The sequence below is a fragment of the Hydra viridissima genome, unplaced genomic scaffold (genome assembly GCF_058129835.1).
Source record: "Hydra viridissima isolate aposymbiotic clone 2 unplaced genomic scaffold, HvirCarnegie_v1 scaffold_12, whole genome shotgun sequence".
NCBI classification, from domain to species: domain Eukaryota; kingdom Metazoa; phylum Cnidaria; class Hydrozoa; order Anthoathecata; family Hydridae; genus Hydra; species Hydra viridissima.
The window spans coordinates 7,060,956-7,076,414 of NW_028324311.1; the positions used below are offsets into that span (position 1 = coordinate 7,060,956).

The 15,459-nt window shown below is 27.5% G+C and overlaps 1 protein-coding gene across 1 annotated transcript; it reads left to right on the top strand.

Annotated features, from left to right (window-relative positions):
• Positions 1-11: 11 nt before the first annotated feature.
• LOC145193813 (AP-1 complex subunit gamma-1-like) lies at positions 12-12,613 on the top strand. Its single transcript, XM_090068498.1, has 19 exons — positions 12-263; positions 2,152-2,276; positions 2,499-2,555; positions 2,691-2,775; positions 2,895-2,991; positions 4,662-4,738; positions 4,821-4,916; positions 5,068-5,148; positions 5,351-5,449; positions 5,629-5,684; positions 6,344-6,457; positions 6,597-6,792; positions 6,899-7,021; positions 7,106-7,195; positions 7,277-7,790; positions 8,005-8,112; positions 8,191-8,354; positions 11,826-11,918; positions 12,057-12,613. Exons 1-19 carry the CDS (start codon positions 63-65, stop codon positions 12,159-12,161), a joined length of 2,481 nt encoding a protein of 826 aa, XP_089924624.1. The 5' UTR covers positions 12-62; the 3' UTR covers positions 12,162-12,613.
• Positions 12,614-15,459: the final 2,846 nt, after the last annotated feature.

Consider the following 15,459-nt stretch of genomic DNA (forward strand, 5'->3'; position numbering starts at 1 on the left):
CTTTGAAAGTTTCAGTTAAAATATATTTTTCCTTGTCACAATATGTAGAAAAATCAAATGAAATGCCAGCAAATGTGAAACTTAGAGATTTGATTCGTTTAATAAGAGCAGCTCGTACAGCAGCTGATGAGAGAGATGTTATCTCCAAAGAGTGTGCCCTTATACGAACCTCTTTCCGAGAAGAGGATAATGATGCAAGATCTAGAAATGTTGCAAAGCTTCTCTATATACATATGCTTGGCTTTCCAGCTCATTTTGGTCAAGTATGTCTTATGTTTTCATTCTACAATTAAACAAGATTAAGTGCTATAAATATTAAAATAGATAGCAAACAAGCAAACCTTTTATTTATATAATTTTTTTTTTTGTGTTGCTTAAGCCTTCACTCTTCTTTGATTAAATTTATATATAAAGTGATCTGAAAAACATTTTATTTCAAAAATGGTTTAGTTTATGCTCAAGAAAACTGTATTTACAAAAAATTATGATAAAATGAATTTTTCAATCATAGTAAAATTTAAAACGTTCACACACATTTACTTTAACTTACAATCAGTTGTTTGCTGACTTTAAAACCACTCATAAATAATTCCAGCAATTATAATCATTTAAATAAAATAAGAATCAATTAAAAAACTTAAGAAAATAAGTTTTTTTTTTGTTTATCACAATTTATTTTTATCCATTATGACTTTTTAAGTTGTTAAAAGATATTACACTTGTCACTTTTGGTTATTTGTTATTTATCAGTCATAGATTGAGTAGATTTAATGGTAATCAGACTTAGTATAGTTAAACTTTATTAATGGAAAATTTTTAGTTGTAATATTTAACCATTGAAAATGAATTGTTTAGATAAGCCTTATCAGTTAATCAAGTTATGTTAGACATGATATTAATAATAATATTTAAAAATGGAGTTACACATTAGTAACCCCATTTTCAAATTGTATATGTACTAATATCATGATGTCTATGTCAATATGTCTCTTCTCCCACAATCCCTCTTTAAAAATCTTTCTAGATACATTCTGAAATTCCCTCCCCAAAAATTTTTTAAAAAAAAAAGTAAAAAGTAAAAAATAATGAAATTGTTTCTTTAATCTAATTAGAAGAAAGGCTCAATATTTATTTAAGGTCGAAATTGTGGAAAATTGAAAATCCTTATCAAAATTTTAACTTCCTAAATTTGTATGGTTATATTTCATCTCCCCCTCCCCTCTCTCCTCCCCTCTCTCCTCCCCCTCTCTCCTCCCCTCTCTCCTCCCCCTCTCTCTTCCCCCCTCCTCATTTAATCAGACCAGATCAAGTTTTTATGGGAGAGAAGGGCTCTCATAAAAATTAATTGCTGTTACCTTACAACAAATGCCCCTTTTTTTTTAATAACATCTTGATATCTTATAACTGTCTTTGCCTATTAGTTTATGAAGTAAAATTACCATAAGAAAAATTTAAATACAAGTTCTTAAATTTAAAATTGAAAATATTTAAACAAAAGCAGAATTACACTTTTATGATGTTTATATTTTTATGTAAGAATTGATTAATTTTTAGCTGCAAAAATGTTATTTTTGATATTTGTATAGTTAGAAAAAAGAAAATAAACACCATTTAGAGAAACTGAATAAAAGAACATTAAATTATTGTTCTAAGATTGTTCTTCTCGGTTTTTAAGAAACTATCAAACAAGAAATATATGCAAATCTCTTCATTAATTGTACTTATATTTGAAAAACTTTTTAAGAGTTAAGAAAGATTGGTGTTTAATTTTTTAAAAAAAATCTTCTCAATCTTGTCAAATTATCTGGAAAAAAAAGTCTCATACCTTTTCCAGAGTAAAGATTGAGTCATTGGCATACAGTTACAGTGAGCAACATAACAGTTTATTTCACTTAATGTATTTATGTCATATATGTCATATAAAATCTTCTATAAATATGAAAGTAAGTTTTAATTATAGATACATTACTATTGTTACATTTTTATTTAAGTCTAATGTTGGCATCCACAAGTAAGTAATAAACAGTTAGACAAAGTTCAAAAAATATATATTTTAGTTTTTGAAGATGTTTATATATGATATGCAATATACATATGGTATGTTGTTTTTAGTTTATCATATATGTATACTTGTTTTACATTTAAATTTAGCTTGAATGTTTAAAGCTGATATCATCACAAAAGTTTAATGACAAGAGAATGGGTTATTTAGGAGCAATGATGCTTTTAGATGAAAAACAAGATGTTCACCTTTTAATTACAAACTGCTTGAAAAAGTAAAATATGATCTTGCTTCCAGTATAAGAAACTTAGTTTATATAACTCTGTACCTTTCATATTTAACACGAAAAAATATTCCAAAAAATATATATATTTTTATATAATACAATTTTCATTTAATTATTTAAAATATAAATAGTTTTCTGTTTTTGAAGTTTAAGACTTAAATAGTTTTTTCCACCACAGTGATCTAAATCATTTTTTTTTATATACCACAGTGATCTAAATCATTCTTCTCATTATGTGCAAGGGTTGGCTCTTTGTACTCTTGGAAGGTAATTTTTTAACAACACTAAAAAAAAAAAAAAAAAAAAAAATTGTTCTCGTTTTAATTATTTGATTCTCTTCAATTTTTAAATTTTAATTTGTTAATAACCTATTATTATAGATTAAAAAAAAAATATTTTTAGTATATGTTCACAAGAAATGAGTAGAGACTTAGCTGGAGAAGTAGAAAAATTGTTAAAGACTGGAAATTGTTATATAAAAAAGAAGGTGAGACTTAAAGTATCAATTTTCCCTTTAAATCAAACCAAGTATTTAAAGAACACAAATAGTGAATACAAAGAAGATAATTTAGTGTTAAAATATTTAGTGTTAAACTTTTGCTTCAGGCTTGCTTATGTGCTGTACGCATAATTCGTAAAGTACCAGAGCTCATGGAAATGTATATTCCAATCACTAGATCACTTATGAGTGACAACAATCATGGTAATAGTTTTTTTTGTATTAAATGTTTTTTTAAGATTGAGTTTTTCATAACAAAATATTTGTTTTTCTCATATAAAAGTTTAATGGAAATCAAAATGAATTTTATCTTTTTTGTTTTATGTTTTTGTTGATAAAATAACCAGAAAAAAACATTTACACACACTATTCAACTTCTATAAAACAAATTGAAATTAGATGGTCCATTTTAATGATTGATTAACTATATATTTTTGACACTTTAAAACTAATTATTTTATTTAATTACCACTTTAATGGATAAAATTACTATGTATTTGTGATGTTTAATTAAAAAAATATTTTTAACATTACAAAATAACATTTTAAATGCAAAAATTGTAAAATATTTTCTCACAAAAAGAGTAGAGAAGCAGTGTCAGAGATCATCAAATGGCAAATTATTGAACTCATCAGTTAACAATATTAAAATAGGCTAATTTGTGGGTGTTTCTGAATTTTGCATGTGAAAAACTGAAAATCAGATGATGTTATCAACATACCTCATTCAGGAAGACCATTGAAGCTTAGTGGCCATGACAAAAGTAGCTTCTTAGAAGAATGTTTACAAAATATCCTGCCAATCATGGGTCATTGCAAAAGATGAAATTAGTACAAAAAACAATTACATATGGCAGTCGAAGATTGGGCAAAAATGATTTGAAGCAACAGTTAAACTTTTAGGTCATAAAATACTGAGAAATTTTTTTAATGCTATTTATAAACAAGATGACAAGATGGCAGAGACTCAATAAGCATATGGGGATGTTTTTTCTACAATGCCCTTGGTTTGTGTGATTACATCAACCAATATACCTACAAAAACACACATGTGATCACATTTGATTCCATCAACTACAAAAACACACCAGGCAATTGTATGGCAGAAGTCACCAATACATCTTCCACCAAAATGGGGTTCCAGTACACACAGTACATAGTATGACACACCGATTTAGTTTATTGTTTTAGTGCCCTAGATCACCAGGTATCAATCTAATAAAAATATTTGGTCATAATGATGCTCAATTAGTAAACCATCAAATTTAATCAACTGAGGATTGAATGTGAGATGTTCTTGAATGTGAAATTGGTTGAATCAATGCAGAGACAAAATCTTCTTTACCATTAAACAAAAGGAGGATACTTTGAATGTTAAATCGCTTTTACTGTTATAAATCTCAATTAAACTTTTATGCAACTCATTTTTTTGCTTATATAGTTAATCAAAATCATGTGTTGTTAGTTATATTAGTTGCTATTGACTAAATTAATTTTATTCACTTTTTTGTATTGTCTCCTTTGGGTTAGTATATTTATATTTCTCCAATGGGGTTCATTATGTTGACTTTTTCATTAATACTGTTTTTTACATTGATTAAATATTGTTCTTAAGTCATGTTCATTTTGTGAAACCATTAGTTCAATCAAATCAAATTTTTTAGTATGCTTTAAAAGATTATCACAATATTTAACTGCTCAAGTGTTAGACTTGAGTTAGTACTTGATCTTTTCTTAAACTAAGAATTAAGATATACAGAAATAAATAAAATTGGTTAATAAAATTGTGCGTTTAACTGGTTTTAATGCATTTAATGCCTGATCAATTTTATGTACTATGCTTTTATTTCTTAATTTGATTTACTATGCTTTAGGTGTTCAACTGACATCAATTGTGTTAATATCTGAGATGTGTATTCTTAATCCAGATGTTACAACACATTTCAGAAGGGTAGGAATCATTATCTAAATGATTAAAGACATTACTGCAGTTTATAAGTTCTTATTTTTTGAATTATATTTTTTCACTTTAGTTTGTTCCTAACTTAGTTCGTTTGCTAAAGTCTCTGACACAATCAGGTTATTCCCCTGAACATGATGTAAATGGAATAAGTGATCCTTTCCTACAGGTAAGTTTGAGTCATTTTAAATTACTTTCATTTAGTTTTAATGTCTCGGTAACTTAGAACCTAAATCAAAGTGTTGGTAAACTCGACATCTTTTTCTAATTATTTTGAGTTAATGTTTATTAGTTATGTAAATATGTTTCCAATAATGCAGGTACATGTCTTGCGTTTACTGCGAATACTTGGCCACAAGGATTCTGACTCCAGTGAAACTATGAATGATCTGTTAGCTCAGGTTAAATTTTGAACTTCTGATTGTTTTTTCTGTAACAAAAATTAAACTTGAAATTGAGGTTTTTACTTTATCTGTTTACCCTCTATAAGATCATAGTTAATACCTACAAGAATTTTTTAATCAAGGATTGCATAAAAATTTGATTTTCTTCTTGAAACTAATCTGTTGATTATTAATCTTTTATTAATGTTAAAAAATTTAGGTTGCCACAAATACAGAAACTACAAAAAATGTGGGAAATGCTGTGCTCTATGAAACTGTATTAACTATAATGGACATCAAGTCTGAAAGTGGTCTAAGGGTATGTTTAAATTTAATGATATAGGAACTTTTTCTTTAAAATAGTTATTCTCCTAACTAAATTCAACTAAATTGCCTCTGGATTTTTTTATAGAACTAACACAGTAATTATAAATTCAAGAAAAAAATTAAGTTAATCAAGTCAATGTTGTAGCTATAAAAAAAATTTTTTTAATTTAGGTTTTAGCTGTGAATATTTTGGGAAGATTTCTACTAAATAATGACAAAAATATCAGGTGTGACTATTTTTAGTTTTGATTATTAAGTTTTAGTCAAGGATTTAAAGCATATTTACTGTTTGCAAGTGAGATTATTTATGCTAAAACTTTGTTGATTGCTGTAAATTAATAATGCAATATTAAAGATTACTTACAGCAAAAATATAGTAATTATAAATAATATTTATAGCATAATAAGTTATTTGTTGATTTGTTATTATACACATGCATTAAGTATCTTTTTTTTATTTTAATACTTTTTTTTTTTGATTTCACAAAAAGATATATTGAGCCATTTACTTTATTTTAAAATAGTTTCAGATAAATTTTGTTCTAGAATTTTAATTCAGTTATATTTGTTATAAATTATAATTCAGTTTATCAGTTATAATTTCTTTTCTACCATAAACAGACTAATATTCTTCTATGTTTGTCTTAAGTGTTTATGAGAATAAGAAAACTTATCTAAGGGTTTTTATGAGAATAAGAAAACTTATCTAAAGGTTTATGAGAATAAGAAAACTTATCTAAGGGTTTTTATGAGAATAAGAAAACTTATCTAAGGGTTTTTATGAGAATAAGAAAACTTATCTAAGGGTTTTTATGAGAATAAGAAAAATCAGTAACATGTTAAATGATAAAGTTATAAAATGTTAATGCAAAACCTTAATTCATAGGTACGTAGCTTTAAATACTTTATTGAAGACATTGCAGGTAGATAACAATGCTGTGCAACGTCATAGAACAACAGTTTTAGAATGTTTAAAAGATCCAGACATATCTATAAGAAGGTTATTCTTTGAAAATTATTATCACCTTGTTTTCTGAATTTTTGCTGTTATTTATATTTCCATATAATAGTTATTGACCTTTTTTTGTTAGTAAATTTCTTTAACTATTATTGACAGAAAAACATTTGACATTATCTAGGAGGGCAATTGAGCTTTCATTTGCTCTTGTTAATTCAAGCAATATTCGAAGCATGATGAAAGAGCTATTGTTATTTCTGGAAACATGTGATATTGAATTTAAACAGTATACTACATCCAATATTATTAGTGTGGCAGAGAAATATGCACCTAATAAGCGATGGCATATTGATACAGTATTAAAAGTATTAACGTCGGTATGTTGTTGAGTTTAGGTGTTAATATTTTTCCTTATGTAAAAGTAATTTATACTAATTTATAATAATTTATGATCAAATTTTATTAGTAAAATGTATTTTCTAGTCCAGTCAGTTTGTTCAAGATGATGCAGTTTCTAACTTGATATTATTAATCTCAAACACAAATACCCTACATACTTACACAGTCCAACAGTTGTTTAAAGCTATTCAAGAAGACCACAGTCAGGTATTGATTTATTTTTTTCAAAGTGTTATTGATACTTGCTGAAAATGTAATAGAAGTAATATAGATGGTGGTGTATTTTTATAGGCTGCTTTGCTACAAGTTGGAGCGTGGTGCATTGGTGAGTTTGGTGAACTTCTACTTTCTACAGATCTTGAAGAGGATGAGCCGCTTAATGTAAGTTTTTTAAAAAAGACAAAACTACGTATAACAATTTTAAAACTAAACTCAGTAATTAAACTGATGTTTAAATTTTAGGTAACAGAATCAGATGTTATAAATGTTCTGTCTGGCATTCTAAATAGTGCATTCTCAAGTCGCGTAACAAAAGAATATGCCATAACGGCACTTATGAAATTAACAACACGCTTCTCAACGTGTTCTGATCAAATTCAATACATCATCAACAATTACACAACAAATACTGATATTGAGTTGCAACAACGATCTGTTGAATATGATGCTGTTTTTCGAAAATATGATCATCTTCGTATTGGTTTGTTAGAAAGGATGCCATTATTTAAAACAGAAAAGATCTCTGGTGAAAATACAACACCTCCAGTAAATAATGTAAATGGCAATGCTACACCTACAGAGAAATACAATATGAATATTGATTTGAGTTCTCATCAAAATGAATCTGACTCATTACTAGATTTACTTGGAGATGGCTTACCAGCTTCCCCATCTACTGTTGTAGTTCCCCAAAGTCAGTTTTCAGGAGGCTTGATGGATCTTTTAGGAGATATAAATGTCACTCCTTCTGTGCAACGTTAGTTTCATTAAAATATCTATTTGTTTAAGTTTTATATATTATGAATTGTATAACTGTTACAAAAAGTTACATGAGTGTGTGTGTGTGTGTGTGTGTGTGTGTGTGTGTGTGTGTGTGTGTGTGTGTGTGTGTGTGTGTGTGTGTGTGTGTGTGTGTGTGTGTGTGTGTGTGTGACATTGAATTTATTACTTCTTAAATAATCTGTTTCCAGCAACAGCTATAGCTACAGACAGAAATTATGAGCTGAATGATCTGTTAGGAATGAGCATGAATAGCAGTGTTCCTCAAGTTACAAATATAATGAAGCAAAATCTAATAGGTATTTAAAAAGTAATGTTTTACTAAAATTGATTTTTTATTTATTTAATTTGCTTATTTTGAATGTATTTCTTTTTAGATGTGCCTTCCATTATTGCCTTTGAAAAAAATGGATTAAGTATTAAGTTTTCATTCAATACTTCTCAACTTCAAGTAACAGATTCTTTCATTATTACCATGATAGCTACAAATTCAAATATGACTGCTTTGACCAACTTCCTTTTTCAAGCTGCTGTTCCCAAGGTTTTTATGTCTTCTTATCAATTTGTTCTTTACTTAAAAATAGATTCTTACTAAAGAAACATCATACTGCACAAGCATTTAAAGTTTGGTCATAAATTATAAATTTTTTAGATGTAATTTTAGTTATATAAGCCTTCCCACTCATAATGCATTTTATGCATATATGTTACATTAAGATATTTATATGTAGGTATACATTAGGATGGTTAAAGATAAAAGAAAAATCACAGGCTTTTTTTTTTGTGTGTTTCTTTTAATCAAAATGATCTTCCAGTTTGTTCAGTGATAAACTAAATGTAGTGGCTAAAACCATGATTATTTTGGCACTGTCATTGATTTCTAATAGATATTTGATCAGCCTTGATATTGATTAACATATGCAGTTTTGGCTACTTATTGGTGTCTGCAAAAAAAAAAAAGCAAGAATCTCGTCCAATCAAGTTTATTAAGTGTTTACATGCTCTGGTCTTCTTTTGCTGTATATCTTACTGAACAATCTTGATTTCTTTTGAGTTTATGTTGCTGTTTTAGTTTAACCATCATTTTCTGCTTCTTCTCATGTCTGAAAAGCTAAAAGGTGTCAGTTCTTAGCTTAGGTAATTTAAATGACAATCTATTACATTGTTAGCAGTTTTAGTAATTGTTTCAAATAAACCCAGGAATTATGAAAGTGAAGCCTTTTGGAGGACATTATCCCAGAAAATCATCAATGTGAGTTCAAGAAGTTCTCTGTAATCTTTTTTTGACAGATAAGATAAATAGCTTGTCCTACAGATCTGGATTTCCTGTTATTTATTGGTACAAACCAGTAGCATGAATAATCATGTTTGTTAACTATCTTTGCAAGCTTTGGGATCTTATTTAAGTTTTTTTGACTACACATTTTTTTCTTGTTAAAAAAAACTCTTTCTCTATATTTTTGTTTTTACCAATATTTCTAATGTCTCATGACAATCATTAAGGTTATCTTTCTTTGTTGTAATTATGTAGTTATTTTATGTTATGACTATTGTTAATTAGCTTTCAACACATTAAAGCTCCATTTAAAAAGTCTTTCCACTGTCCCAGAATAGAATACTTGTTTTTAACATCTTCTATATGCAGAACTTATGGCTTGTTTACTAACACGCACACTAAACAAATCTTGCTATTTTCACTGAAGAAAGACATTAAAGTTTTAATTTCATACTAAAATACTAGAAGCAAAGACAACAGGTGAAAACTGATATTTCCTTTAGGATATCAAATATTAAATTTTAGGGTTGTTGTCTTGTTTTTTTTATGAACACAATTTTAAATCTAAAACTTTACAACACTACTGATGGCTGTTTCAAAAATTTCTGATTACTATCTGATAGTAATCAGTACTTTTTAGTCAGTGGTAAAAAAGTACAAATTAGTTTTTACAGTTATATGATAAGTTTTTTACAAATTTAATTGCATATAAAATTCATTGATTAAATGCATTTTATCAAATACAATTTTCAAACAATCATAATTACCACTGATAAGTATCAGGCCAAACATTTTTATGACCCTTACAAACACAGATTTAAAACACATAAAGCCTCTGTTCTCATAGACAATCATTTGGTTAGAATTTGTTATTAACATTATAATTGGTTTCTTCTTGCTAATTTAATGACATAAATAGAATTAATAAAAAGAAAACTTTTCAATCCAGTTGTTTTTCAAATTTATGTTTCTCTCTTTAGTTAAAGCCAACAGATTGCATATTGTGAGGACTTCCACATTTGTTTCATTAGTCAACATTGATATTAGAAAGTTTCAATTAACACATAAAAATTCAAATTCTGAAATTCTCATGGTTTACCCTCTAATGTAGTTCCATTGAATAAAAAAAAAAACACAGAAAAAACTCAAATACACTCAATGAATATGTAGATGTCACAACAGAGTTTTGCAATATAAGTTGAATTCAATATTTCTTCTCAATAAAGTCTTTTTTTATATATATAAGAACTTTGTAGCTTTGAAGTTTTTTGAATTCTTCACTGATAATAAAATTGCTGTGCTGTAAAAATCTAAAAGAAAATTATATATAAAAAAACAAAAGATATACTTAAATTATTATACATATTTTAGAGTCTTTTAAAAACTTTTTTAAACTGCTTAAGGAGAAATGATAAACTATGCAACAAATTATTAACAGTGATGTAGATTTAACATCAGCATTTAAACTGCCATCTAACAAGAATAACAAATGTATTTAGCTAGATCTCTCTAAATTATTGTTATCATACGTTAGAAAAAAAGTTTTTCTAAGTTTTCTTTGAAAGATCATACTTTAAAAAAAGAAGCACAATGTTTTTTTGTTAAATCTTCACCTTTAATAAGAAATTCTACTTAAAGTTAGTTTTACTTCAATAGAATCTTTTTTTAAGATGAAAAGTTGTAATTGATAATTGTTCCTGTTAAAAAATTGTTGTATGTGGCATTAATTTCCTTCTCAAGAAATTCTCAAGAAAAGAAAAAAGAAGAATTGAGTGCATATATCTCCTTCTTGTTAATCTAAATTTTGTATCTTCAATTCTGAAAGTGTTGTATTTTGTCAACAAAATAGAAATTCTTGAAATGATAATTTTTCGCTTCAAATTAAAACTACAGCTGAAAGTTTGTTAGAAGAAAAGTGAGTATACTTTATGCAAAACCACTTGTAAAGTTTGTTTGCTTCAAATATTGCAATTTCAACAGAGAGAAAAAGTACATTCAAGAAAGCAGAAAAATTTGGAGGATTAAAATGTAAAACTGAGTCTCAAATCACTAAAAATGTTAGATGCTTTAGAAATCTAGTTAGAGGTTATCTCATTTTTCTTCCCTTTTCTTTATTTATTTGTTTTTTTTTCCATATTTGCTTTTTTTCTACTTAACACTGAAGCACTTTTCTTTTGACAGCAATTCCTACAGTTTTTATTCTTCTTTTAAGAACTATAAATCAGGCTATATTTTACTTTTAACATATTTCAAAAAAGTTCCATTGTCATTTATTGTAGCCATCTTTGAAATATCATTTTTTAAAATTTATACAACAGTATTGCCTGTTCTAATAAAAATAATAATAACAACAACGATGATGATGATGATGATGATGATGATGATGATGATGATGATGATGATGATGATGATGATGATGATGATGATGATGATGATGATGATGATGATGATGATGATGATGATGATGATGATGATGATGATGATGATGATGATGATGATGATGATGATGATGATGATGATGATGATGATGATGATGATGATGATGATGATGATGATGATGATGATGATGATGATGATGATGATGATGATGATGATGATGATGATGATGATGATGATGATGATGATAGCAATGATAATAAAAGTAATGAATAATAAAATTGATAAATAATAATAGTAAATATATATCGCTTGTTACTATTTCTGAATTAGACAAAATGGTTTTTCTAACGTTTTTAGACATTTCAATTGCAAATGCAGCCACCTTCTGGAAATGTCATTCCACCCGGTGGATCTATCACACAGGATATGCTTGTTACTAATCCAAATAGGGTAAATCTTATTTCAAAAGTCTTATTTAAAAAAGTGTTTTATTGTAACAGTTCTAAAATGCCCTTTATAAATTATGAAGTTCGAAAAGATTTTTCGAGCTCATTTGCTAAATTAACAACTTACGTTTTTACTCCTCAGGACGTCGTCAAAATGCTGCTTCGTATAGGGTACGTTATAAACGGGCAAACAGTTCAAGAACAAACTCAAGCAAACAATTTTCCAAACGCACTTCATCAATATTAGATATTTCAAATAGCGTGATTTTTTACGTGGTCTTGTACTGTGACCAAAAAATTTTGGGTTGCGAAATATAGTTTTATGACCGGGTGACTTATTTGACTATAAATTAAAATGTCGAAAGCAACTCCTGTTTTATGTTTCTTTGATAAAAATGCTATATTCAAAAATTGCTTGATCGAAGTTTTTTTTATAAGTCCCTTTAATTTGGTTAAAAGTATCTTTTTATCACAACTAGAGCTCGATAAAATCTTTTCATGATTGAATTTGATTTGAATATCATAAATATCAATTTGAATGGTAGCGAAACGCGTTTTTTTTGTCAAACGGTGGCTCTCTTAAGGCTTGTATTTATGTTTATTGTGGTATAATTGTTTATAATGTTATTTTTATTTTATTTTCTTATATTGTCCAATTTTCGAATACACTACAGTATTATATATACTGCAATTGACTGGTATACATTGTTTTAAAAAGTTTTGATTCCCAGCCTTTTTATTTAAATGTCACTCCATGTTATTTTATATTTGTTGTTGAACCCAGTCTTTTATAAGTTTGACGAATTTCAATAGTTAAAAATTTTTTTTTTTTATTATTATTTACTCGGGATGAAGTTTAAAATTAATTAAAAAGAAAAAAAAACAGAACTTAGAGGAGATACTATCATTTTCTTTGATTATTCTAACAAATATATTGTCAATGGCGCCTGAAATTTCGCTAATTTTTTGTTTTTTTTTTAATAATTTTTTAGTTTTTTAAAAAATTTAGTACTATCTAAAATAACATCAATTTTTTATTTTATGTCACGTTGGTCCACTATATCAAAATTTAAATCCCTCGCTTAAACTTTATTTTAAGTATATTAGGTTTTTATTACTAACCCAAACGTTTAAAGCTTTTATTAGGTTTTAAAGTGTTTTTCTTGCTCTTTCGTCCATCTATAATAACAATGAAGCTAGCTTATTCTACCTAAATTATTTTAAAAACTCCTTGGTTTAAACTATTGTTTTATTTTACAAAAATGTAAAAATAAATACAGCTTTATCATTTTTCCGTTAACTTAAATTCGATCTTGGATAATCACCGAGTAAACTTTGTTCGAATAGAAAAATGTTTAGAAATATTTTGACTTCCATAATTTTTCTCTTATTACAGTTAAAATGAATCTACGAGAACCTTATCTAAAGTTTGGTCAAGCAGTTTAAGTTGTGTTCATTTTCCTACAATAATTTATTCTTAAGCTTTTTTTTCATTAAATTTTGTTTCGTTTTTTTGACGATAATGTAAGTCAGACTGATAAAACTTTGTTTTAAAAAAGCAAGCGTTTAATACAATCCGCCTCAAAAGTTTCTTGTATCAGTTTTATGAGAAATAACCAAAATAAGCAATGAGCAGCATCCAAAATAGTGGAAGTTTACTGTGTAAGCAACCAGTATTAACAAACTGTTTTTTACATACGAAAAATTTTAGGAGTTTCATAAGCTTAAAACAATGAATAAAAATAAAATGAAATCACATTCTTATTTTACTGGAACAAAAAATAGAACTAGATGATGTAGAAACATAAATATTCGGGAAAATTTTTTTCAAGTTCCAGCGGTGATGGTGACCGGTACCATATGTATAACTAAGTATCGAGTGAAACAGGGTAGATATTAGCCTAATTGGTTGGAAATAAATTAAAACGGATTTGCATAGTGAAACAGAAGACTGACAAGCTCTAAGGCATTTAGTTCGAACACATATCCCGCCAACGTTTGGTGTTTAGTTCAAACACATGTTCCCCAACGCTTGGTGTGTTGTAAACGAAATTTGTGAGTTGAGCCAAAATGGTAAATAAACAGAATGACACAAATTGTACCCTACTATGAACTTAAAATTCGGACTCACTTCAAGTTAATATTCTTGTTTTGTGCCTCTTTAACTGATATTTTCTGAGTGCGATTTTTCTCCGTCAGCTGTAACAATCAGATTGGCTGATGACGAGGTTTCAACGACTGAAAGTAATATAGAGAATCAATCACAAGCACGTTAAAATCAACCAAGGCCATTAATAACAAAGATAGCAGCCCCTTGAGAAATCAATCAGAATTATCAACAGCCAGGCAAAATAGGCCTACTCCGAAAAAAACAAAATTGATTTCGAAGATTCTGAAGCCTTAAGTAAAATTTACTTAACTTAAAAAAGGAGATTGTACAAAACAGGGTACATTGTACAAACAGGGTACATTGTACAAACTGGGTACATTGCACAAACAAAAACCCATTTAATGTTTGCGTAAACTGTGATTCAGATGAAAACAATTGTATGTACTGAAGTAAATTGGTAATATAATTGACCAGCAGCAGAATCTTTTGTTTAGTATTATGTTGTTTCTACCTCTGTTGTTTAGTATTATGTTGTTTCTACCTCTATCGTTTTTGATATGAAAAATGTTTTTATTTTCAATGTCTTCTTTTGTCTTTAAATTTATCTTATACTACAGTTATCACTGTCCCTGCTACTTCTACTTCAGTTGGTTACCGATTGTACTGCTTGTAATGGTTGCCTGAAATGTCTTATACTTTTATATTTGTTATAACTTAGCTCGTTATTACGAACTCATTGCTTTTTGTTAAGAGTCTATGTTTAACTCAAATACTTGCTTACAAATCTTTTAACAAAAATTTTCAAAAATATTTTTTAAGTTATTGTATTTAAAATGTAATTACACATAAATAGATTAAATTTAAAAATATTTAACTTCCACGAACTTTTTAATTTAACGAGATGACCAACACCTAAAAATTTAACGAGATGACCAACACCTAAAAATTTAACGAGATGACCAACACCTAAAAATTAATTTTTATGATCACTTTCTTGCCTTTCTAGCCATCCGTCGTTAACGTAACAACTTTTTGATAAAAAGTTTGTAGTTGTGAATAGTAGTAGGCGGATTCTACAATAACTCATGGCATTTTAAACTTATCATTGAATGAACCCTATCTTTACCCGAATCCATAAGTTCAGATTCATAGGACTAGTATACCATATGGATTAATTTAAAATTCAAAACGTTGTTCGAAATGGGTTCTTGTTATCTCAAAAGTAAATCTAAAATTTTAAATAATAACTCATGCTAATAAAAAGCGAAAAGAAAAACTACAACCTACATCCGTCTCAACCACTGAAGGCTAACTAAATAATCATTTGAACTTGTTTAATATTTATAATAAACATTAATTTTTTAAAAAAATGTTTGCATGTCAACAGCATTAATAGGCTGCTAAATATGATTTTGCAGGATGTTCTTTCAGGTAA